This window comes from Girardinichthys multiradiatus, chromosome 21, assembly GCF_021462225.1.
Source record: "Girardinichthys multiradiatus isolate DD_20200921_A chromosome 21, DD_fGirMul_XY1, whole genome shotgun sequence".
Classification (NCBI taxonomy): domain Eukaryota; kingdom Metazoa; phylum Chordata; class Actinopteri; order Cyprinodontiformes; family Goodeidae; genus Girardinichthys; species Girardinichthys multiradiatus.
Window position 1 is genome coordinate 28960382 of NC_061813.1, and position 25748 is coordinate 28986129.

Genomic DNA, 25748 nt, shown 5'->3' on the forward strand with positions numbered 1-25748 from the left:
GGAGAACATAGAGACTCCATGCAGAAAGACCCCAGGCTGGGATTTGAAGCTAACCAGTTCATGCTGCAAGGCAACAGTGCTACCAACTGTGCCACAGTGCAGACCCTACAATAACCAACATGGCAGTAAAATAAGTATGGATCTAAATTCCTGATGCTATATATGTTTTAAACTCTATTTTGAAAGTCCAGTCCTTTGCAGTCTTGTGAAAGGTTTCATGAGCCATTTAATAGCATTTGCTTCAGCTAAAATAGATCCTCACTTTTGGTTGATTGTATTATTTGGAGTGACTTAGGTAAGAAATAGCTGGCAGCCTTGGCTCTTCAGAACCCTACTGTGAAGAAAATAAAAATATGTTATAGAAATAGTGTTCATTACTTACTAATGACAAACTAATCAAACTAATAACAAACTAATCTAACCACTAATCTAACCAACATCCTAATCTTATGCCCTTTTAGAAAGTTTAACATACGCTTATGCCTTTGCATAAAAAGTAAATAACTTTGAATTTTGCCATTTTGGTATGCAATTTAATCAGCCTGATGAATCTAAATAAAGAGTTTCACCAGGGAGCATAATGAGATGATTTAAACAGTGGCGGTTCTTGCATGCTGAGCAAAATGCAGGAAACCATCTAAATTCCTGGGCAGGATAAAACTGAGTGTAGTCCTGCACAACCTACTTTTAGCAGCAAGTAGGGAAGAGGCACCAACAAAAATTTTTTAAATGTTCAAGCGAAACTAACAAATAGGTTATAGTTTTTTTTTTTTTTCGGTGCTTGGGCACGTCTCTTCCTATTGCCGCCCTGGGCAACTACCTATCTGGTCCATATAAAAAGAAGCACTGCTGGATGTAAAATTAACAGACTTAAACAAAGAAGTGTCCTTTGCTGGCCTGAAAGAATGCCTCTTTAAGGTCCTTCACTTCCCCGTTACCATTTTTGAACTAAGACAAAGCAAAACATATTATGTCATAACCTTGCAACTGTAAAATGAGTTCTGTAAATATTTGGTCACAGTTGGTCACAGGTCACATAAATGTATCAATGTCATGGTAAAAATGTGAATTTGAAAAACACACCACATTTTTCTTCTCTTATGAAAAGCTAAATAACACAAAACATTGCTGTAATTTTTTGATTGCGTAACTTTACAAATGGCACCCCGTAGCTGTTGTCTACACTAAGCTCTCAAAACAACCTTTGCTGGGTAAAATTTAATTGTAGCATGTTATATTCAGTTTTGTTATCAAAGACAGGTAAAATTTGTAATCTAATATTTAATTATAGTTTTAATATTTTAATGCCACCTGTGGGGCTCCTTATAACTGCAGTAAATAACTATAGGAAACCATCAGGCAATATGCAGAGAGGCCTGGCCTCTAGTATCAATAAAGCAACCATCAAGCCAAAGAACCGAACACAATCTGGAAACTTATTTGGCAAAGAATACCAAAACATAGCAAAAGTTCGTTGTCTATAGTGAGTTTTTTTGCATAAAGTTTATGAAGTGAAAAAAAGGAAACGGAAGAGAAGCAGCGCGCCCTTTTTCACCCAACCAAAGGAGCAAAGTTGAACTTGTCATCCCATCCCGTGTCTTCCTATTGGCTTTGATGTGGGGGGGGGGGCGTGTAGCCACTAACCGTCAGCCAATAGGAAGACAGAAAAAAATCCGGGAAAAAATTAAAATCAGCGCCTTCTAGAGACATTCTAACTTTACTCTGATACCGAGGTATCACTTTTATCTATTAAAATGCCTGCCACTTCTGAAATGCACGTCGGAGAGGTGCAGAGGAAGGCCGCCTGTGGGACGGAGGAGAAGCCGGCGGTGGAGAAGGAGAAGAAGTTCGGCTTCCTGTGCGATGAACGCGGGTATCTGAATTTAGTGGAGTACATCATTGAGGACGGCCGCAGGAAGGGGGACCGAACCGGGACAGGAGTCCTGTCTGTGTTCGGAGCTCAAGTCAGATACAGTTTGCGAGGTACAGATAACAGCTGCACTCTGTGTCTGAACGAAAGATTAAACACGGAATAACCGACATAATGAAAATGTATTCCTAAATGCAAATGCAGCACATGTGTAGAGATGGCAAGAGAATAGAGAAAATTACATCACATGATAGGACTCAGGACAGGCAAAGATCTACACACTGTACACCGTTTTTCTAGTGATTATGCATAGTTAAAGTTCTCCAGATTTTCATTGCATCTACGGTCATATTCCGACCATATCTGTGGTAGAAAAATTACACTGTACATCACCCAGAACACACCATTCCCTGTTAAACATGGTCGTGATAGCATCAGGTGTGGGTTGCTTTTCTTCAAGGAAAGGGAAGCAGGTCAGAGTTGATTGATAGGGAGTTAAATACAGCCCAACTCAGGAAAAACAAAATCTGTCATAGGCGGGAAAAGATGAGCCTGGGTTGCTGGTTCACCTTCCAGCAGGATAATGACTCTAAATATACAGCCAGAGCTACAATGGAGTGGTTTAGATTAAAGCATATTCATGTATTAAAATGGCCCAGTCAGAGTCCAGACCTAAATCTACTTGAGAAACTTTGGCAAGTTTCATTTTTTCAAACAGAAAGGTTGAAAATTTGTTATCACATGAAATCCCAATTGCCTTCAATGAGGGTTGTGTTTGTGATGTAATAAAATGAGCAAAGGTTGAAGGGATGTAAAGACTTTCAAGACACTGTAGAGCTGACTTAGGTTAATCGCAGGTCAAATTACAATAAATAAATATATTAGAATGACATATAGTATTTGGACAGTGCTTATTATGATTATCTGTTTTCTTTGCAGATCAGTTCCCCTTGTTGACAACCAAGAGAGTTTTCTGGAAAGGTATTCTGGAAGAGTTGCTGTGGTTTATTAAGGTAAAGCTGATGGAAAATACCCACTTTTTCCTTCATTTTTCTGTATGCAGCAAGGTTAATGAGGCTGTACCATTTGCTTTATAAACCGCAGGGATCAACAAATGCCAAGGAGCTGTCGGAGAAAGGAGTAAAGATCTGGGATGCCAACGGGTCCCGCGCCTTCCTGGACAACCTGGGCTTCACAGAGAGAGAGGAGGGGGACCTCGGACCTGTGTATGGTTTCCAGTGGAGGCACTTCGGTGCAGAATACAAAAACATGCACACAGGTACTGCACTCTTATAAAAAGTTACATCTTTAATGGCATGTTTAATCTTTGACCCACTAAAGTGTACGTACAGTTGATCTTTTTTTAATTAAAATACAGTTTCTCATTTTAACGGTTTTTTGGTAATAACATATTTAATCTCAGTTGTCTTGAAAGCACCAGAAGAGTCTAAAAAAAAGGACTAAAATATAGCAGTTATTGTACACTGCAGGTGCAGGTCTAAGTCAGCAGGTGGCAGAGTTGTGTAATTTAAAGAACTGGTTCATCCTTTAGTTTTTGATACATTAGAAACCTAATATGAAGCCAACCAATTTTATTCAAATGAATCATATATATGTAAACTGACTGCTCATCAGTCCAGGAAACTATAAGAAACTAACATTTTCCTTTCCCACAAGCTATACTAATAATTTATGCCTCAATTAACCTTAAAATCTAGAGTATAACCTCAATTATATTTTTTTCGAATTACAAAATTTCCAAATTACAAAAAAGAAAGTTCTTAGAAAATATGAAACACAATGTTAATTTTCATTTTGTCTTCCACCCTGAGGACCCTCTTCTGCCTATGTCTTTATGTTGAAGGAGTTTATCCCGTAATGGGAAGGAGGTGATACTTTCAAAAATGGACGATCTACCAGAAAGATCAAGGTGCATTATGTCATTATTTGCTTATAATTAAAAATGTGCCACAGATTCATATTTATGCAACTAGAGGTTAATCCAATGCACAGGATGACTTCTTAATGCTGAACAGATTCACAGAATTTCTGTATATATCTACGATATCATTAAGGGAGTCTGAGCAGCTTTCGCTGTCTATGTCAACCATACATAACATTATGACTACTGACAGGTAACTCTTCATCCTGGCACCTGTTAGGTGGAGATTTAAAATGTTTTCCTCAAAGTTGTTTTGTTAGAAGCAGGAAAAATGGACAAGTGTAAGGAGTTGAGTGAGTTTTACAAAGGTCCAAATTGTGAAGGACTTTGTGATAGAACATCTCCAAACCTACAGCTCTTCTTGGCCTGCTGTGGTCAAATGAAGGAACGAATGAAGAGGAAGAGTCCAGCATCAGGATCACAGTAGGACCAGACCCACCGATGTTCGATGAAACAGATAAGCTACTGTAGCTCAGATTGCTAAAGAACTGTATGCTGGTTTTGATAGGACGGTGTCAGAATACATAGAGCATCACAGTTTGGTGCATATGGGACTGTATAGCCACAGAGCAGGTGGGATCCCCATGCTGACCCCTTCTATTGCTGAAAGAACCAACCGTTGGTATCAGAAATGGACCATAGAGCAATGGAAGAATGTGGTCTGGGACATTGCCACCAGGATGCACTATGGGAAGAAGGCAAGCCTGTGGAGGCAATGTTCTGCTGGAAAACATTGAGTCCCGCCATCTATGTGAATCTTAACTTGACGCCTATCATTGTGTCTTCATGCTTAGAAACCAGTGCATAAACAAATCAATGTCCTACTGTTGCTTATTTATAATCAACAAACACATTTACCTTCATTCTCTTATTCTATTCCTCACTTGGAGCATCTGATCTGACTTTTATTAATCTAAATGTGTTGGTTTCACTATTCTTCCAACAGATTACACCAGACAAGGTGTCGACCAGCTGCAGAACATCATCGACACCATAAACAGAAACCCGGAGGATCGGCGGATCATCATGTGTGCCTGGAACCCCAAAGGTCAGTCGACATAACTTTTTATTTTTATTTTAAGTCTGATTTGGGTTTTAACTTCCTTTGTTGTTTGCAGACCTCCCTCTCATGGCTCTGCCCCCCTGCCACGCCCTCTGTCAGTTTTACGTCTGCGATGGAGAACTGTCCTGTCAGCTGTACCAGCGCTCCGCCGACATGGGTCTGGGGGTGCCTTTCAACATCGCCAGTTATGCACTTCTCACCTACATGATTGCACACATTACAGGACTCAAGGTAGGGCAGCTGTGTGAGCCTTGTTTCCATAATATCCAGAGGTGTGTTGTCCATCACCTCACATCTTTTGTTTCCTGCAGCCCGGTGACTTTGTCCACACTCTGGGAGACGCTCACGTCTACATCAACCACGTCGAACCTCTGAAAGCGCAGGTGGGTTAGCTCTACCAGTTCAGCTGAAACACTTCTCTGGTTTTGTTTGATTTCTATTTCATGCGAGCTCATCTGTTTAAATGTGCAGCTTCAGAGAGAGATTCGCCCGTTTCCAACGCTGAATATCAAGAGAAAAGTGGAAAGCATCGATGACTTCCAGGCGGATGACTTTGAGATCTGCGACTACAACCCACACCCCGCCATAAAGATGCAGATGGCTGTGTGAAACATTTTCCTAGCTTCAGATGTACTGTGTGTCTTTTTGAACTTGACAAGATGTGGTTTATACCAGACTTGGTTTTGCATTATTTGGGTCAAAACTGGTTCAGCTGTTGCAGAAAGTGTTTTCTAATGTTTACTGGTAATTATCTTTTCTTTTCTGTATTTTAACTTATAAATGATGAAATTCTGTAAATAAAGAACTTTGTGGTTAACCTGAGTCATGTAAAAAAAGCAAATCAAGATACCTTGCTAAAGTTGTTTGGATAAAGTTTCAACGTTGCTAATGTGAGAGAAATCATTTAAATAAGTACTTTTTAATACTAAAATGTTGAAGATGAAGTGTTTATTTCTTGATTTGTAGTTTCCAAACGTCTCCTCCAGGGAACTCGTGTCTCTTCACTGATGACTCCAGCATCTCACAGGAATAGCCTGGATCCTAAAACCAGGAAAGGTCACACAGATGCTTGTAAAAGTATTTGCACCCCTTTTAACTTCCACATTTAGTCTGTTTACATCCACAAACCTAAATGTATTCTATGTGATAGACTGGACCAAAACTACATCGGGAAAAAGTGGTGTGCCTTTGTATTCAGCCACCCTGAGCTTATTCTTTATAGAACCACCTTTTGCTGCATTTACAGCTGCAGGTCTGCTACCAGACTGAAATCTTTGACCATTCTTTGCAAAATAGCTCAAACTCAATCAACCTTTGCCCAGTCTCAAGTCTAGGATTGCTCTGTTTTTAGCTCCATCCATCTTCTTATCAACTCTGACCAGCCTCACTATCCCTGCTAAAGAAAAGCATCCCCACAGCATGATACTGCCACCCCCAGGTTTCATGGTAATGGGCAGTGTTATTTTTCTGCCTCATTTAGCATTTTACATACATCAAAGCCTGTGGTATTGTTCTATAACCTAATCCTGCTTTAAACTTCACATGTTTCTCCCTTACCTGTCTGCTTTATTCCTTGGAATAAATGTACGGTAATAATTGCAATGTATTGAGTCTTACTTTTTCAGATCTTCGTCTTGGTCCATCACATAAAATCCCAATAGAATAAATTAAAGGTTGTTGTTTAAACAGGACAGAATGTGCAAAAGTTGATAATACTTTAGCAAGGCAATGTGCAGTCAAATATGAAATAGTTGATGTAATTTCTTTACCTTCGGGGGAATGTAGTGGGCGTTTTCTATGACCACAGGACTGGTGAAGTGCTCGTGGAGGTGGTCAACATATTCACACATTCTGCAAAGATATTGAAGATTGTTCAAATGTTGCGAGGATTCATGGCAGTCAGTAAATTAACCACCTCTCACCGGCTGCTGAGATCCGCCGACACACAGATGTAGTCAAACAGGATGAGATGCTGGACGAGCTCACACAGACCGACCCCTCCGGCGTGAGGACAAACAGGCACTGAAGCAACAAACAAACACACAACATTATTATAAAATTAAATCCTACTCCAGTTTCACCATCATGATGAAACTGGAGTAGGATTTAATGTTTCTACTTCTTTCTTATCTAATGCATGTGCGACACAACTTTGAGTTATACTGTTAACAGTTGTTGGGGTCATCCATTTTGGTCGCACATTTTGACACACGCAGCTCAACAGACGTCGCAGCTCTGACGTCACCAAGAGCGTAAAACCCAGAGGGGAAGTTTCGTTGCCATTTCCCGCCTGTCTAACAGGACAGCGTAACGGAGGCGCATATCTGGAGAGACAAGAGCTCGCAGGCAAACTTTTGCTCCACAAGGCCATTCCCGGAAGAGCTTGAAAGCTGGAAATCTGTCTGATAGGAGAAGATCAGGAGATTTATTTACTGATCGAAGACCCCGCTGACACCCGGCCCAGGTGGAAACCCACAGAGGTTCTATGTCCAAGGAGAAGAGTTTCCTCCTTGTGTAATGCAGTCGACTAACGGTTCATCTTTTCCCCTCCTGGAGTATGAGAAATTACCGTTTTTTTTTTCTTTAATTCGATCACGGACGTGTGATCCCCCCCTCCCCTCCTTTTTCTTCAGACCTGATCCATCCTCAACCAGTGGAGAGCAGAAATAAATGTCAAAGTAATTTCGTTCTTTTCATATTAAAGTGGATAGATGCATTTAGAGGTCTGGGCAGGATGAGGCAGTTAAGGTGATGTAGGATCACCAGTAGTTAGTCTCAGGTATTAACTTGTTGCATGCAATACTGATTGAATTATGTTATGCTGAGCTGTGTTTTGATTTGCTGCGCAAGCGCTGCTGAATTGTGCGTGGTTAATGTTTGTCCAGCTGATCTCAAATCAGCCAGGAGTTAGAATTTGGACTTTTAAAAGTTTTCATTCAAAGCAACTGCTGTCTGGGCCTCGACCGACCACTCTTTGTTCCAGTTTTATTGCTGGAGATTTTCCACTGAGTTCCCGCCTCAGAGTTTTATGACTCTTTGTCAAGATTTGGAGCGATCAGCTGGTTGTGGCTAAAGGGGCGTGGCCCCACCGTTTTATTAGCTGATCGCTGCAATCGAGACATCAGCACCAGGAGGGTTTCTTTCCATTTAACCCAAATTACACATTTTGTCCATAAAACTACTGGTTTGATCTTCATAGACACTAAATGCGCATATATGTTTTTCTTTTATTATTATTGTTAGGTAGTCATTTTTATTCCCTTTGTGTAGAATGGTGCTTGTTAGTTAGGTGAAGGTTTTTGGACCAGAATAATGGTATATCAGGATTTTTTGGCTTCAATAAATCTTCATATATATAATTAAGAGAAGCATTTGTGTTTATTTCGTGCAAGAGTGATTTATCTGTCAAAACAAGGTCGAAGTTCCCCCACCTTCGGTAAAGTGGTTGAATAAACAGTGACAGTTTGTGGTTTTGGTTAATAATTTGTAATTATTAAAGAGCTTTGAACCCATAATCACAACGCCAAAGGATATCTCTGGTTTTTATTCGTAAGTAATGATTTTTGGTTAAAAAATTAATTTATTTTCCAAATTATGATTTTAAATTATAATTCTTGATGAATATTAATTAATCAATAATCATAATCCTTACACAGTGTTAAATTTATTATATATTAATATTTTCTATTTTGTTTCTTTACCTTTTGTGTCATGACCCTGTTCAATCACAAGAATTACTATATGCAAGCACATTTTTGTACTTAAATACTTTAGAGGACTAGTTTATTTATTAGTATTAACCAATTTACTTTGTAAAAAGAGAAAAACAACTGAACTGACAGGAAGAATTTTCTAAAAAGCTGTGTAAACAAGGCAATTTTTTTCAGGCTTCAACTTTACAATCCAAGCTACTGAAGAATTAAGATATGCCCCAATGTAAAATTTTAACAATGAAAAGAACGTAATGTATTTTTTTAACTGTGTGTTCTCTTTGTCTCTTCCTATCCACAGAAAGTAGTCCTGCCTCAATGCTTCTTAGTTTAGCTGCCATTTACTTTTTGCTCTCTTATTGTTTTTCTCTCCCATTGAAAGTAATCCTTGGTAAGTGATTGTATTTTTTTTTTTCACAGTTTCCTTTCTGAATTAACTGACAACCACTGTAATTAACTTTTTGCACTCAACTTTACTTTCTGTGAAAGTAACTCTAGCTCAGTTAGCTGGATCTTTTTCTTGGACAAACTCATTGACATAGCTATGGCTGCTTCTTTTTGTTTCCCATACAAAGTACTCTTTATTACCGCCATGTTTTTTCTGTGTGCTTCCTGTCCTATTAACCCCTGGCCAGTTACGGCAGATGGCTTTTATGGAAGTTTCCTTCTGTTGAAAGGGAACTGTTTCTCTCCACTGTTGCCACATGCTTGCTCAGGATGAGGGACTACTGCAAAGTCAATAACTTGATTGAGCTGGCTGCGTTACCTCCGATGGATTTTTTTTCCAATTGGCACTGAATGAGCAAACGTTTACTGTATTGTATTAGAATTTGTTCTGAACTATTTTAATCCGAATATAAGTGGACTGCAGAGAAATTAATATGATTGTTACTGAATAAGGACTGAGTTGCGTCCAAAAAACATGACATTAATTTGGCCTGTTTCTGTTGCAAAGTTAACTTGATTTGTTGTGAATTGGTGCTATATAAATAAACTGACCAAGTTATCCAGAGTATGGGTCTCTGTATGATGCATGATTGAAGACTGTTATCCTGCTTTTTACCTTTGAATTTGTGAGCCATCAGCAGCACAGCCAGGTTCTCATTGACGCTGCCCAACCGACAGCTGTCTATTTGAACAAACTGCAGCGCTGAAGCCTGCAGGAACTGTTTGAACATCACCCTGTTGTGACACTGCAGAATAAAAACCAATGAGTTATACAGGGAGACAAATCTAGTCAATCAACCGTTCTTTAAGTGTATTAAAAACTCCAACCTGCTCGCCTGAAGCCACTCCAATCCCAAGTGGAGCCAAAGCCTGATATAGGAATTACAAACAATGTTCAGGTTTGGCAACAGGGGATTAATAAATGTAAAAGGATGATAGAGGTAAACTTTTGTAAAAACATTAATTTGTATTACATTCAGCTTTATTCATTTTCATCAACTTTATTATAGTTTATCAAGCTTTGATTGTTTAAATGTTTAGCCCTGAAATCAGCTAAAAAAAAGCCCATATTGGGTCCTTTCTAGTAGGACTTGGCCTATGCTGATACAGCATTTTAAAGCATTGCACATAATATGATTTATCCCCACAAGGTTGTCTAAATACTCTTGAAAAAACAAACACAAAGAGAAATGGAATAAACTGTAGAGACATACTACAACCACAGTCGCAAACATTTCTGAGCCACAAAAAAAGTTCAAAGACGGCAGCACTAAGACGGTTTTAGGACAAATATTGCAGCATTAAACAAGTTTATATGAAATTAAAAAATATAGCACAGTAACATAAAGATAGCATACTTAAGGCCCAGTTAATACGGTTTATCTGCAAAAAAAAGTTGATTTGGGGTTTAAGGACATGATAATAAATGTGTGCTTAAAGGTATGCAATGAGGAAGACAAATTTGTGAGGGGCATATTGACTTGTAGCCAAAATCAATTCTACAGAGACATAAAACAAAGAAGCCAAATATTTAAAATGACAAATCTGTAGTGACTGCAAGGAGAAGAAAAAGAACCGCAGAGAGACGAAAAGCCTTTCCAGATATAAACACAAAGATATGCAGAAAAGAAGAAGAATTACATTGCGTTCTCTTTCTTCGCTCAAGTTTGATTTTCTGAGTTCCTAGTCGGACACACAACAAAAACGACCTGAAGTCAGAATCAACTGGGAAATTTTGAGCTTGCCGAATATCCTTTATTGTCATTGTCCCAAGTACAACGAAACTGACAAAAAGTTTTCTGGTCTGTGTACAGAGCAATAAATCATTCATGTAAGATAGGAACATGGAAGCAGCTTGTTAAAAAGATAAAATAAAATGCAGCAGCAGCAGTAGTAGTTAATTTTCCAAAATGGCTTTGCTCACATAAAATGTAGTAAAGGTGGCCAATATGAACTATGTATTAACACCTCTGATGGCTTGCATCTGTTTAAACTAGTGAGGCACATAGTGCTGTTTGGATTTTAACCAACAGAGTTATGAGAAATACGTCATTATACTTGTATTGCTAACAGCACTAAGCAACCACTACAATTAACAGATCCCACCGTTTTCCGACTTTCGCCTACAATCGTCCCACCTCGTACATTACATAATTCCCAGCTCTGACCTTTGACCTCCTAGGCAAATCCAATGTAGCATTAGAACATAGGTGTCCAAGATTACTTCAAGATGACTTAAAGTGAGGGTTAGGGTTAGGGACCTAACATTAAAGGAACCTCTTGTTGAAATCTGCACACGTAGATCTGAGCTGTTACTATAAAATCTCCAATGGGTCCCAATCCATGAGGAGACCTGGAAAATTAACAAAAAGCTTCTGTCACCTTAGAAATTGCTGCATGACCCAGGATGTCGTCCGGAGATGTGGGCTCCTCGATCCACAGAGGTTTGACCTCAGCCAGTCTGGTCACCCAACTGATGGCCTCGGCTACATCCCATCTCTGGTTTGCATCAATCATCTAACCCAAAAACATTTAAAAATGAAACAAACAAAACTTTCTTGCAAGTTTAAAGGTTAAACCAACGTTACCAATGTGTTACTGGGTCCAATAATCTGTCTGATGAGACGACACCTCCGAATATCATCCTCTAGGTCAGCGCCAACCTTCACCTTAAACCTGCTCCAACCATTTTGAAGAGCATCTGCGCAAAGCTGGAGAAAAGCATCGTTAAAACCAAAAACTTGATCTGAGTGAAAACACTGCGGGTTGTGTTGTACAGTTCTGGGACCTGTTTAAGCTGTTGGTCTGAGTATCCAAGCCATGCACAGGAGGTGGTGTATGCAGGATAACCCTCCCTCAGCATCTGATCTTCTAGCAGGTGACAATTGTCATTAAACAGTTAGAGAAAATAACAGATAATATTGAAGCTGTTTAGGCTGGCTAAAAGCACTTGAGTTGGATCCAGAAGAGGTTTTTCAATTAAAGTCCAATTAAGGTGTAAGATTATTGACTCTTTGCTTGCTCACCTCTCTGCTGCTTTCCCTCCTTTGCTTTCATAAGTATGTCTGAAAAAGGAAAGCAAACAGATCCTGCTAGTTTAACTTAGTCTCATTAGGAAATACAGTGCCGGTGAGGTGTTTACTGACACTCATCAAGGGATATATTATATTTGCTCTGTTAAAGACACCTTTGAACCATTCCTTTTCTAGGTTGGATTTATTGTACAGCATTCAACAAAGATGATTAAAAAAAATAAACAAGAAGAGGGTGCACAAGTTTGAAATTTATGAATATAGGATTAGGGTTGGGGCCTTTTGGAGGCCATTCCAGAAGCTTCATTTTAGCTGATTCATCCATTTCAACTCCAGTTTTGATGCGTGTTTAGGACCGTAGTCCTGTTGGACACCCAACTGTGTTAACGTATCAACCATCTCACCCAATCTATCATCCTCCGAGAGCTAGAAACTTGTTAGGATGATCCAGAGAAATCCAACAACCACCACGGTGCAAGCTTTGCAATCCAGGAAAAACTGGAAGCCGCTGGAAAACCAATGTGACTGTGCACAGTGAAGCAACTTTAACATCAGCAAACTATTAGAAGGTGGTGTCCAAAATGTCAATGTCTTTTGGAGAACGTTTTTATGATTAAATGAGACATAAAATTAACTAGTTTCAAAATGACATGGAATATGCTTGCAGGTGTCAAGATGAGGCTTTCAAAACTCTACCCACTTTCAAGCATGGTGGTGACAGCATCATGCTGTGGGGCTGTTTTGCTACCAGAGGTATTAAATCAGCAGCTACGTAAGTGGTTGAAACCTGAACACAATGAGTGGATGTAAACATCTGAGCAAAACGGCAAGTAATTTTCTAAAGCTATGAACTGAACGTGTCTCACCGATGGCTTCCTCTTCTGTCAGGACATCGCTGATGTATCTAAAGTCAATGCACGAGACGATCTGTTTCGGATCCTGAATCGACATAAGACAAAACATATGTGCCCCATGATCACATCCTGGATGTAAATCTAATTTATCTGTGACTCACCATGTCGACAAGCAGCTTCCACAGAGGCTACAGGGAAACAGTGACAGTGAGTTGTTAGTCTTGAGCTCCTGAGAGAACCTGTAAATGTTACCATCAGATCCTTATATGAAGGTCCCACCTTGCCCTCCGCCCGAGCCCACAGGTCCCACACAGCGTTCAGGACTGCAGCAGTGGCCATGTGGATCACTCCTTTCTCTGGGCCCAACTGTGCCAGCCAAGATAAGATACAGCAGAAGCTATGCTTGATGTTTGTTAAGTGTAAGCTATACTTGACAATATTTTGTCTCTAAGATGGTGTTATTTTGCTGCTAAATGGCTTTTAATACAAATGCAAATATAGAAAAGCCTGAATTCAGGAGTTCCTACCCTATCACATTTATTTTTATAGTCCATTTTGTCCAGGATAAAGAGATTTATCAGTTCCACCGGCAGGAAAATCGATAACTAATTATTTATCCATTTGAAAACAGCTCATAAGTCATAGTTTTATTCAGTAAGAGACAGCAACTGGCTAGTTTCCCTCTGCATAATTAAAATAAAATGTCTTGAAATACTTTTATCTTGAGCTGCTAATTACATTAAAGGAAAACCAACCAGGCCCACTTTGGGCCTGGTTGGCAGCAGTGATAAATTAAAAGCTCACCAGGAGAGTTTTTTTTTTTCAATAGTTTTGATTTTTATGGCTTACAACTAAGGAAAACACCACATCCTAACCAAAAAAATTGGCTTTAATAAAATAAATTGTGTATGCCTCACACAATAAAGGGGCAGTCTACTGATTTAACAGTTGTCCAGCAGACAGCCACTGACACACCTCCACAATGCAGGTAAGCTGCATAAGGTCATTGCTGGATGTTCTCCAAGCTGGTTGTTCACAGAGTACCATAGTATATTTATGATACGTTTAGTGGAAGGAAAAAGGCAATGTCTACCAGGACATTTTGAGGCACTTAATAATTATTTAATTTTTCAGCAGCACTCTGTGCACACTGCCTAAAGTACTAAAACCTGGTATTATGACCGTGGTATCACCATGCTTGATTGGCCAGCAAACTGGTCTGACCTAAACCCCAGAGAGAATCAATAGAGTAATATCAAGAGGAAGATGAGAGACACCAGAACCAACAAAGCAAATCAGTTTAAGGTAACTATTAAAGGAACCTGAGCTTGCTTCACACCTCAGCTGAGCCACAACCTGGATTTCTACATATTTTGTATTCCAAACATCCATCCTTTCTAAGCATTTGAGCACCAAACATCAACCTTCAACTGCTTGATTAGTAATCGGGTCTCATTATCAGTAGGTCGAGCCAATCATGAAACAAACAATGCTAGAGCTGGCGTTCAATTCTGTGGTGTGCCATATAGGGCCATATCACTGCTATTTTCACTTCTGTCTAAACTAAATCAGCTCTATTCCAAATCCTGTCACTCTTTGACTTATTAAAAGCTGTAAAAAAAAAAAAAAAGAGAGATTATCCTGCACTAAATGCTAAATTCTTTAAAACACGGTTTGTGAATATTAATACTTTTATTCTGTTGCAGAAAAAAAAAAATAGCAGAGCTAGTTTTGGGAACATAGGATCAGTGAAAATTAAATTTTAAGTATTAAAACAGCCCTTGTTTGATTCTGGAATGAGTGTGGATTCAGCCAGAGAGCCACAAAATGCTAAATACTGATGGGTTAAATATTAAAATAAAAGATGAGTAATGTAAATACAGGTGTATGTACAATCAACAGTGCTTATTAAACATTATTAGTCTATACAACCGAACATTCTGTATATTTTTCCAGATTTTTAAGACTCCATATGTAACGTGCACATGCTGATAGACTCCATGTTACGCTGCTCTGAAAGATCCTTTTGTTATATTTATTGAGAAACTGAATTTTTCATTAGCTGTAGGCCATAATCATCGAAATGAACAGAAATTAACGCACTCTGTGTGTAAAAAATCTGTTCTGAATGGAATCACTGAAAAAAGCCAATCGTTTTTATGACAAGCTGCACCAAAATCTGCTTGGTTTCAACATGAATCTTTAATGAAATCTGAATGCTAAAGTCAAACGGGGACCAAATTCAAAATCTGAAGGCCTTTATGTGGTTCAGATCTGTCCCATCTTACCCATCTCATTTGGCCGTCACTAGTCAGCAGGCGATAAAACCCCCGGAAGTTGCGCACGATGTCTTGCAAGGATTTTCCAACAACCAGTCCAGCCAGAGCCTGGACGGCACACACCACTGAATGATTTCAATTGAAAAAATACTGCATTAGAGTACATTAATATATGCATAAATCATTCTAAACCTTCTATATCATAAAGTAAATCTTCTGAATACGTACTGCAACAGAGGCCTAACAAACTACTGGCTGGCCACAAGATAGCCCCGTGGGCTTTTTCTGTCCCTGGCATAGGAGAATAAAAATGCTTTCTTGAAGCAATGACAGAAATACACCTCTCAAGAACTGTCAGTTATGGGATTTTTAGAGTGTCTTTGGTTTGGCTTTGGCAGTCCAGAACTATTTAGACTCTTCTCAATAATCAATACAAAACTTATTAACACTAATCAAGGCCCTCTTATAATTGCTATGCAGCTTTTAGCTGTTTGTTTCACTGTTATTTTATCATTTATTTGGTGATGAGATCTAAGTCTTTGAGATCGGAAGGTCCACTACCCCAATCTTTATCTTACGTGACAGATTATCTTTCAGATTCAAGCCAGGACTCTGGCTGTGCTACTCCAAAACTGCATTTCTTCCAATCAGAAAAAATTAATAATGCTCATGAAAACAATACTTTGAATCTTAATCCGCCAGAGGTCTAAAAACTTTGGACTCACTTCATATTTTTTCCCCCAGGGACAGAGAAAAGCATGGATATCCAAAAAGAAGTTCCAGGAAACTCTAACCAACTACATAGGGAATCTTTATAAAATGTCCCAGTTAAATTATCTTTAAGGAGTTGTTAGGGGTACCAATTGTGTGTTTTGTCACCACTGAATACTGAAATTAAAGGTTAGATTTTTCCAAAGTCAAATTATGTAGCATCCGGCAATGTCAGGGTGATTTATTTAAAGCTTTTCACAAATATGTGTTATTTTTAACTGCCAAGATCACGTACTTATATATATATATAATATTTTTCAAAATAGATGCACATATAAGAATAACATACTGTTTCCTGTTTAAATTTAATATATTAACAGATTAAAAAAAAGGTGTTTATATAAAAATATATATTTTGGTCAGACTTTTGGTGCAGATTCTTTTTAGTACCTCATATTCTATATGAATTTTACTTTTTTAAGCATTAGGTTTTCTTTAGTTTTTATACTGTGCCTGATATGTGTAGTTTTCTCTTTCGGGCCCCTGTTCACCCATCGGTACGATCTGTCAACCTTACTGAAGTTTAAAGATCCGAGCTTCTGATATGCACCTGAACGCACCACCAAGTTAGCACTCCGGTCATGTGAAACAACGCCATTCGCTTTAGTCTTCAGTACCGCTACAACTCTTACCGATCTCGGTTCCTTTCCCCAAAGTGAAGGCGAGGCCGAAACCTTTCAGCCCGTCGTCCGTATCCAGGACCACGTACGCGGCTGAGTAATCCGGGTCTGTGTGCTGCAGCGTGGACAGAAAACAGGGCAGAAAGACCTCGTCTTTAAATGGACCTGAACCCAATCTGGCCGATGTTTGTGCAAAAAGGTCTCACCATCGCATCTGAGCCGTGCTGCTCCAAAGACGTCGGAAACCTCACGTCTTTTACTGTCAGATTAATTATATTTTGCAACATTTTAGCACTTAAATACTGTTTCAGTGGTCCACTCTGAAGTCACCTGCAGATTATAGTCCCACCCACTTCCGTACTGTCATTGGTTAAATAAAAACCAATATATATTTTTTTAAAGAAACACATCAAAACATGTCTTAAAAAAAGAAGCATTCTCTTTAAAAGCAAGTTTTTATTCTACAAATTCCACAGATGATTCCCCACAGCCTAACCCCCCATCATGGATTTTGATTTCATAATATACAAAGCACTCCTTTACAAGCACTGGGCTCAGTTCTCATCCTAATACAATCCTGTTTAGACCATAATAGAGCAACATTAAGAAAACAAAAAAACATTAAAAACATCCATCCAATGTCTTAAATATAGTGTTTGCAGAGTTCCTTTGGTTACATAAACAGGCAAGTCCAAAGGCTCTTCAGCAGTCATAGTTTGGTGGATAAAAATGCTTTGCTTACCGTACTTTAAAACAAAGGTTACCAAAGGTCTTCTTCATACTTGGCTGGAAGCAACGTTTTTTGTCATGATTTTTCAGAAAGCCACAAAGTCCATAGGTTTCTTCACCAATTCTTCATTGTAAAAACCCAACCAGTGAGAAGACAATATAGAGCGGTTACAGAGAGATTATAATAACCAGGATACAAATAACTGCTTGGCTGGATGGTAAACAGAGATGGACAGTCTCCAAATGACATTATTAGGCAATGAATGTAATGTGTGAAAATGTATGTTATAAAAAATATATAAATGGAGCACGGAAAACACACAAAGGACAAAATTAAATTGTGTGGGAGTTACGTTCAGTTTTTGTCTCCTTAAATGAATAGGAATAGAAGATATTAACCCCCTGAGAACGTCTACTTACAAAATATATTATCATGGTTTTTAAAATTACTAATATAATAAAGGGTAGGAGATGGAATGTTCTGATTTACAATTTGATCACAGTAATTTGGGGGCATTTACGGCAATGAAAATAAAATTGATGATAAAAAGGTTTTTTGGCAATCCATCAGTCCTATGGTACAGTCAGAAACCTACATAAACACCAATATTGCTATAAAAATTAAGTGTAATCTGTCAAATAGGCTACTTTAGAACACCAATGAGATAATGCAATTGTATGGCTAAACAACAAATAGAAAAAACACATAATAATACTTTTAATTTTATTTAGATTTACTGAAGGTCTCATGGAACCAACAGTTCACCAAAAAGTTTAAACAGTAGAAATAACAATTCCAGTCATTTTAGGGGGTTTAGCAAGCATTATCATTTAAGAGTTTATCATTACAACTGTAACTTAAAATCCTTATTATTTTTTGCCCCTGAAAACAAAACATTATACAATTATTGCTTAAGGATTTTAGGATCAAAGTTGTTTAGGTTGATGTAAAATTTGATCAGAAAACCCATTAAAGCTTTAATTGTATCAAAGAACAGCCTTTTCCTAAATATTTTGTGGAATCAAACAGTTTTAAAAGATGCAAGTAAATCTAAATACCGGTACTTTGTTTGGACCATAGACAAGCCTATTTTGGAAGAAATATCAATATTACCTGCAGGTAATGTAATCTTATGTATCAGATCAGGGGCATTAAATAACTGGTTTTAGAGATCCTGACTAAAACTCAACTCCTCATATCTGTTGTTGGTCTACAGTGTTTTTTGTCAACCACAATCCCAGCGGGCAAAGCAAAACATATATTTGTTTAAAGCACAGCCTATGTACATTTTCATTAGGCTGTGCACATTATTTTGTCGATCTCACAAATCTGGGTTTTCTCTAGCAGTCTAATTGTGTTTCACTTAACAGTTACTGTGTAATAGAGCTGGGCAGAGAGCAGCTAAAACACAAGCCATTCGATTTTATGACATTTAAAACAAAACGCTAAGTTTATGGGGCAGGAGAACATCTTCTGTATTTTTTGTCCGCACATTTTTAAATGGGACTTCACTTAAATATGTAACAATTATCAAAGAGTCATATCAAAACAGAAAGGATAGCCTACCATTTCAGCAAACTGGTCCGAATGAATAAATTATCAGCAGGAGCAAGAAGGGAGTTTATTGAAGACTGTAGCTGTATGTGTTGGGTCAGAGAAATCTTTAGAAACATATGGCTGTCCTGCAGAAACAAACATCTATCGCGGTCAACCAAAATGCATGCTGCAGCGTGATGAACGCCATTGGTGAGGGGGTTAAGTGGGACGCAATCACAATACTAGTGTAAACCCAGTAATACTGACGGAAATGCAGTGAGGTATTTTACTGCGTTTTAAATCAACTGAGGTTTTTGGGTATATGAATGGCCTTGATGTTAAGGTATATCAGCCTGGGACTTGGTATGGGTAAAAATCTAATCTTACATGACTCAGATTGATATCGGGGACTAAACATTCTGATCCAAACATTTTTACTACAAAGTTAGGCAACTACAGGTTTAACTCTGGACCTTTTTTCCTCTACCACATGTTGAACTGACTATTGCACTCTGCCCTCTCACTAGGTTATAAGTGCAGATTTTCCAATTGATACAAGTGTTCCACAGTTCCAAAACATTTTTCAAGAGAATTCCAACTTTCCAGAGATCTCAGTCATTTATTATCATTTTTAAATATAGAAAATTTAAGTCCACTGGGAAATTATGGCAGATATTTCTATCATGGCCAGGCTTAGAAAACCCAGTAAAAAGAAAGGTGGAAGGAAGCTTTGACAGAAGAAAGGACACAAGTAAGGAAAGAAGGAAGAAAACAAGAAAGAAAGGAAGGGAACAGTAAAGACAGAAAGGAAGGTAAAACACAAAAAAGGAACAAAAGGAACAAAGAATAGACATAAGTAAAAGAGGGAAGGAATTAAGAAAATGACCGAAGAAATAGGGGATACCAAGAAAGAAAAAAGGCAAAACACAAAGGAAAGATTGGAGGAAGAAAAAGTGAGATAAAAAATAAGGTTTGGAAGCAAAAATATTTTTCCGTGCTCTTATTTTCTTTTTTCATATTTATCTGTACCTGGAAACACTGAAGTCAAATTCAATACTTTTCCAGACATTCTCCAGGCTGGTGATGTGAACTATTTTCAATTTACATCCCCACCAAAAGGATGCAAATGGCCACATTAAAACATAAAAACGTGGGTGTTTAATCACAACTTATTTCACAGAAACACAGCACCATGTGATTTCTGCTTTTAGAGCATGAACACATATGCCCATTACCATGATCATTTATATATTTTGATTAAATTCACATAAAGAGGTAAACAAAACTCAAATTTTTGTAGTACCAGATGTGAGAACATAAAAACAATATGTAAAAACAAACATCTGTACAGAAGATGGAAGAACAAAAAAAAAAATGAGACGCAGATTAAGTAGTGATGGATGCAGTTGACAAAGCCCCCTCTCCCTAATGGCTATAGGTTTTCTCCAGGCTGATACTGAGGCTCCGTGGAGGTGAAATAGTCCTCCAAGAAGGACTGCAGGTACTCAAATGTGGGCCTCTCATCTGGCTCCTTCTTCCAGCAGAGCAGCATCATCTCATGCAGAGACTCAGGGCAACCTGGCGGGCAGGGCATGCGGTATCCTCGCTCCACCTGCTCCAGCACCTCCCGGTTCACCATTCCTAAAGGAGCAGGATTAGGATTACAGATCACATTGAGGGCTGGACATCTAAGACTGATGCTTAATGAACATTACCAATAATCCCAACTCTGGACAAAAGGACCGGCCTGGATCTTCTAACTGGGTTTAATTCTGGTTTAAACTTTTTCTTGTGGATCTTTTATAGAGGTTTCCAGATCATGTTTATGTTCATTCCAGACATTTTTGGATCAACTTTCCCAAGAGCTCCTAAAACATTTTAGCAAATTTTGTGTATAAATAGGAAATGCTATTAGGAATTCACTTTTTTCCTTTCCCTTACAAATCCTGGTCCAGAGAATATTTAAATCGAATTCCTTATTCTGATAAAGTTTTCTAAAAAAGTAACAATATTGGTTTTAATCATAATAATTTACATGTATTTCTACAGATGTTCCAGAATCTCATCCTGCAAATCTGAAAACTGAAATACAACAATGTAACATTTTGCTTGCTATATAAAAGGGGAAACTGCACTTGAACATGCAAATATTTTCTAAATAAAAATGTACTTTAAACATATATATCTGCGTCTGAAATAATCTATTAAAGGTTTCTGCACCACATCAGACACTTTGAAGACACTCTGCGACGGTACATACTGCAGGAAAACTAGAAGCAGAATGAGTCCGGCAGATGGCCATTAATAAGTGCGCTGTTTGGTCCCCTGATCGCCTCCCACCAGATGGCCATATCTAATCTCAAATCTGACCATGTGTGTAAGAGTGTGTGTATGTGTCAGAGCCATAAACAACTACCTTACATAAACAACTACCTTACACAAAGTGTCAGACATCTTCACTTTGTCCTTTGACATCAACAACAGCAGCATGACAACACCTGACAGACTGGAGTTAACCTGCTGCGGTCATAAATCAGAAATATATTGTATGTAAGTGTGAGTGTTGGCGTGTCGCTCACCTGGATAGGGCACCCTGCCTTTGGTAACTAGCTCGGTGAGGAGAATCCCGAAGGACCAGACGTCTGACTTGATGGTGAAGCGACCATACAGAGCGGCTTCAGGGGCTGTCCACTTGATGGGGAATTTGGCTCCTGTGTTGGTTATGAAGAGGTGTAACATCAGAGGGGCTGTCTCCTCAGTGCAGATATTGTGTAAATTTCTCCAGCAAGCAAGAAGCAACCAATGGTTTCACAATCTCATCATGACTTAACAAAGGTTGCTTGAAACAGTCCCTTAGTCAAACCTTACAAACATATTTTATGTATTGTATTTTATGTAATAGACCAAAACAAAGTAATACACAACTGTGAAAAAGAAGAAAAATAATGATTTCTTGAAATTTTTTAACATATCTGAAAAAAAAAATCTGAAATAGTGGCGTGTATTTTTATTCAGTCCCCTGAGTCATACTTAGAAGATTACCTTCTTTTGAGGTACGTCTCTACCAGCTTTGCACAGAGACTGAAATTGCATAACCATTCTTCTTTGCAAAATAGCTCAAACTCAGTCAAACTGAATGGAGAGCATCTCTGAACAGTAATTTTCAAGACTTGCCACATATTCTCCATTGTATTTAGGTCTGGACTTTGACTGGATGCTTTAATCTAAACCATTCAATTTTTGCTCTGTTAAGGGATGTTGTCGTGCTGGAAAATGAGCCAACGCCCTAGTCTCTAACAGGTTTTCTTCCGATACTGCCCTGTATTTTGCTCCATCCATCTTCTCATTAACTCTGACCAAGTTCCCTGCCCCATCTAAAGAAGAGCATTCCCACAGCATGTTGCTGTCACCACCATATTTCACAGTGTGTATTGAGATATCTTTCCACCAATCGTTGCAATCTGCATGTAGGCTAAAAAGCTCATCTACCCAGAGAGAGAGAGATGAGATCCCAGTGTGTGAAAAGTGCAACTAATCAAAGCAAATAGCAGCATCTGGTTTTCACTATTAGCCTAATTCATCCATGATGGGAGACCACAGATAACTCTCTATGCTTTTCAATTCCTACTCCGCATGCAGTCTGTTTCTCTGTGTGCGTCTATGTGCATGTACCAACCTTGCCTCGCCGTGTACTCGTTGTCTTCTATCAGCCTTGCCAGACCGAAGTCGGCTATCTTACACACCAAGTTCTCGCCCACGAGTATGTTCGCAGCACGCAGATCTCTGTGAATGTAGTTCATTCGCTCGATGAAGGCCATGCCGTCTGCAATCTAAAAATAAAATACCTGACTGAATCATTTTCAGCTAGAAGCAATGTCAGACATAAAACACACGAAGCAAGGCAATAAAGGGAAACCTGACATGTTCACCTGACACTGTGATTCTCTTTATAAAACTCTTAAAATAAAGCTCTGAAATTAACACAAAGGGAAAATGTAGGTTTTTGTCTCACTTTCGCGGCCATGTCCACCAGCGTGATGAGCGTAAGGAATTTGCCATCACCTTCTTTGACGAAGTCAAGCAAACTTCCTGGAAAGATAGAAAGATGAGAAGCTGTAAATACAGGAAGGTGTTGATGTGAGTTAATTGTTATTTCTATTATTAAATATTATTTCAGTCAGTGTTGTTTTATTATTATATGAGCCCATTATGCAGTTGATGATTAGTGAAAAGAGAGCTTAAGGTGGAAAAAAGGCTTTTTTTAAATAAATTCAAATAATGGGAAGTTTGTCAAACTCATATTCAGACAGTGCTTTTTGAGGTAACCTTTGTTGTTGCCAAAATGTTAATATTTTGTAGATTTCAAGAGTAACTGCATGGAATAAAAGGCTTATTCAGATTAGACCTAAAACCTAGGCAAGGACCTCAGAAAAGCATTTAAAGTAGGTGTAGGGTCAAATGTTAACTGTTTGTGAGCACCACAAATCCATTTTAAAAACACCATGGATGTGACTGATATTTAGGATACAATTCACTGTGTGTAAAAATATATTTTCTCTTTAACTGCAAGTTAAAGTATGGAAAAATTAAAACAGTTGCTTTCTCACGTTGAAAACCTGCAGTAGACGAACAAACTGGATGCATTACACAAAGGTGCATGTAAAATGGTTACCATTTACCTTCACATAAATCTACCTCTTTGTAACCCCCCAACCACAAAAAAAATGCTGCTACAGCTGAAGCTACAAAAAACTCCAAAGAAACTGCTGCAGTTTTCACATCCAGCCTTCAGGGAACCACAAGGGACTCTCAACCAGAACAGCATATCAATTAAAATGCCTGTAAAATTCCAATTTTTCCTTCAAGGAAATGTCCATACATTAATCCAAAGTCAGGCTGTAAGGACCGGTTTCGTCTAGAAATCTTGTCTTGTGTAGCTTTGCTTTGTTTTAAAAATAGAACTCATTAGGATTGTGTAAAAATACAGCTAAGTTGTGTTATTCTCAGAGGAAAAAACTGCTAAGGTAGTTGGGCATATTTCAGTTACCTTTGGACATATACTCTGTGACAATATAGATGGGCTCCTCAGACACAACAGCATAAAGAGGCACTAGTTTGTCATGTCTGAGTTTCTTCATGATCTGAGCTTCCTGCAGGAAGGCCTCGGGTGACATGGTCCCCGGCTTCAGCGTCTTTATGGCCACTTTGGTGGTGCCGTTCCATGTGCCTGCAGAGACAAAGACAGGAAGAAAAGAAATGAAAGCCACAGGGGGAATCAGTGTGAATAATCGGTTGAGAGAAAAGCTGCATCATTAATTAGGTCTTGTAATTGCTCAAGCGTGTGCTGTCATGCAACTAGGAGTGGATTCAACCTCTGAGTTAAAAAATTGGCAGATCCAGTATTGTGCCAAAGTCTTGATTCATCCCTCATTTATCTTTTTCTTCTTCCAAGCAACCTTATTTTTTGTAATCTCATATAGTGGTGTTGATCTATATTCTTTAAGTCTTTTTCAAGCTCTTAATATACATTTTAGCAATTATCTGTACAGGACTGGTCTAATCTTAAAAGAATTAGTTAATATTTATACCAAGGTTGACCATCTATTGTTTGCAAAAAAGATTTTTATTTTCATTCCTTATTTAAAGATTTATTTCATATTTCTCTCTTTATTGTTTAAATATCGGTATAGAATCTGAAAGAATCTGATTATTTAAAGAGGGCAAATAGGGGTATTCAAAAAGGTAAAACATGCATCTAAAAACAAGTTTTAATTACAACAACTGAGCAAGGCCATAAATAAATAAAATATGTTGAAAATTCGACCTTTTTTAGCCCATATATCCTGTCCAAATGTAGTCTAATCAAACACTCAGAAAGTCAAGCTTAGTAAGCCAATCTGAACAACCCTTCAGCAACATTTAATACATAAATAGCTGTTTTTGTCTGGATGTGCTTTTAACCACATTCACAACTTGTTCTGCTAGAAGGGCCCATCTTTTCTGCAAAGGTTTGATCGTATTGGTTTATTATTGGTGTTAGGTGTTTGCTTGATTTTTTCTTGTCTTTTAATGATGTGTATCTCCTCATTTTTAAGCATGCACTGTACAATAAGCACAACATTAATGACTGCACAGAAAATGAGTATAAAGAAGTAAAAGTCCAAAGAAAAAACTTACAGAACCATCAAAAAACAGGGTAAAACTATTAATTAGATCCACCTTAAAAGATTATCAGAAATTTGTTATCCTTGAATGCTAAGCATAAATACAATGGGGTGGTTTCAATCTTTTGCACACTCCTGTTGTATCGGCTATCCTGACAGAGGTCGTATCCTGAGATGAAAAGGGACACAGCAAGCAAAGGAAGCAACTGCAGGAAGTGGATAACTCTCCAGTTTTGAAAGCGACAGCAAGCAACTATAGACACAGTGTCTCCTTATTATCTATATCCAGTTCTAGGCAATTAAGCATGTATAAGCTTTGCTCTTACCCATCCACACCTCTCCAAAGCATCCCTGGCCAAGTTTGACCTCCAGCTGCAACGACTCCCTCGGGATCTCCCAGGCATCTTTGGCGAGCCCCTGAGTCTGAGGCTTGACCGTGGGGCAGACTGTGGTCAGCTTGTGGCAGAGTCCATCTGCATGCTCTGTGACACGGAGATAAAAACTGCTACAAGGATGCTCTGCTTTAGAAAGCTGCTTTAAATGTAACCTCTTTTATGCTGCTGCTCATCCAGTTAAATTCGGTTAAAGTGTTTTTTATCACAGGAATAACCTCTTTGGGATCACAAAGAAATCAAGTGGAATAAAAAATACTTAACCTGAGGCCTCTTCACGCTGAAGATGTGGCGAAACATAATGGTAACATCAACTATCATTAAAACTAAAGAGCTTT

At 38.4% G+C, this 25748-nt stretch overlaps 3 protein-coding genes across 4 annotated transcripts in view; 1 reads left to right on the plus strand and 2 right to left on the minus strand.

The window, feature by feature from the left end:
- The first annotated feature begins 1668 nt into the window (after positions 1-1668).
- tyms (thymidylate synthetase) lies at positions 1669-5692 on the plus strand. Its single transcript, XM_047349051.1, has 7 exons — positions 1669-1983; positions 2810-2883; positions 2975-3149; positions 4759-4860; positions 4931-5106; positions 5187-5258; positions 5347-5692. The coding sequence occupies exons 1-7, from the start codon at positions 1755-1757 to the stop codon at positions 5482-5484; spliced, it is 966 nt and encodes a 321-aa protein (XP_047205007.1). The 5' UTR covers positions 1669-1754; the 3' UTR covers positions 5485-5692.
- Positions 5693-5808: 116 nt separating this feature from the next.
- On the minus strand, positions 5809-16941 carry enosf1 (enolase superfamily member 1). The gene is made up of 15 exons (XM_047349050.1): positions 16795-16941; positions 16601-16703; positions 15207-15322; positions 13198-13284; positions 13080-13106; positions 12931-13003; positions 12059-12097; positions 11821-11903; positions 11621-11743; positions 11415-11549; positions 9861-9902; positions 9649-9778; positions 6798-6897; positions 6645-6726; positions 5809-5916 (listed from the first exon to the last, which is right to left on the minus strand). Exons 1-15 carry the CDS (start codon positions 16873-16875, stop codon positions 5824-5826), a joined length of 1314 nt encoding a protein of 437 aa, XP_047205006.1. The 5' UTR covers positions 16876-16941; the 3' UTR covers positions 5809-5823.
- Positions 16942-17024: 83 nt separating this feature from the next.
- The window catches only part of LOC124857676 (tyrosine-protein kinase yes-like), a 36154-nt gene continuing 27430 nt past the window's right edge, over positions 17025-25748 (minus strand). For both annotated transcript variants that reach the window (XM_047349048.1, XM_047349047.1), the window contains 6 exons: positions 25345-25500; positions 23902-24081; positions 22867-22943; positions 22531-22684; positions 21434-21565; positions 17025-20495 (listed from right to left, as the gene is read on the minus strand). In XM_047349048.1, coding sequence (XP_047205004.1) covers positions 20287-20495; positions 21434-21565; positions 22531-22684; positions 22867-22943; positions 23902-24081; positions 25345-25500 — 908 coding nt within the window. In that variant the 3' untranslated portion in view covers positions 17025-20286. The remainder of the gene's footprint in view (positions 20496-21433; positions 21566-22530; positions 22685-22866; positions 22944-23901; positions 24082-25344; positions 25501-25748) is intronic.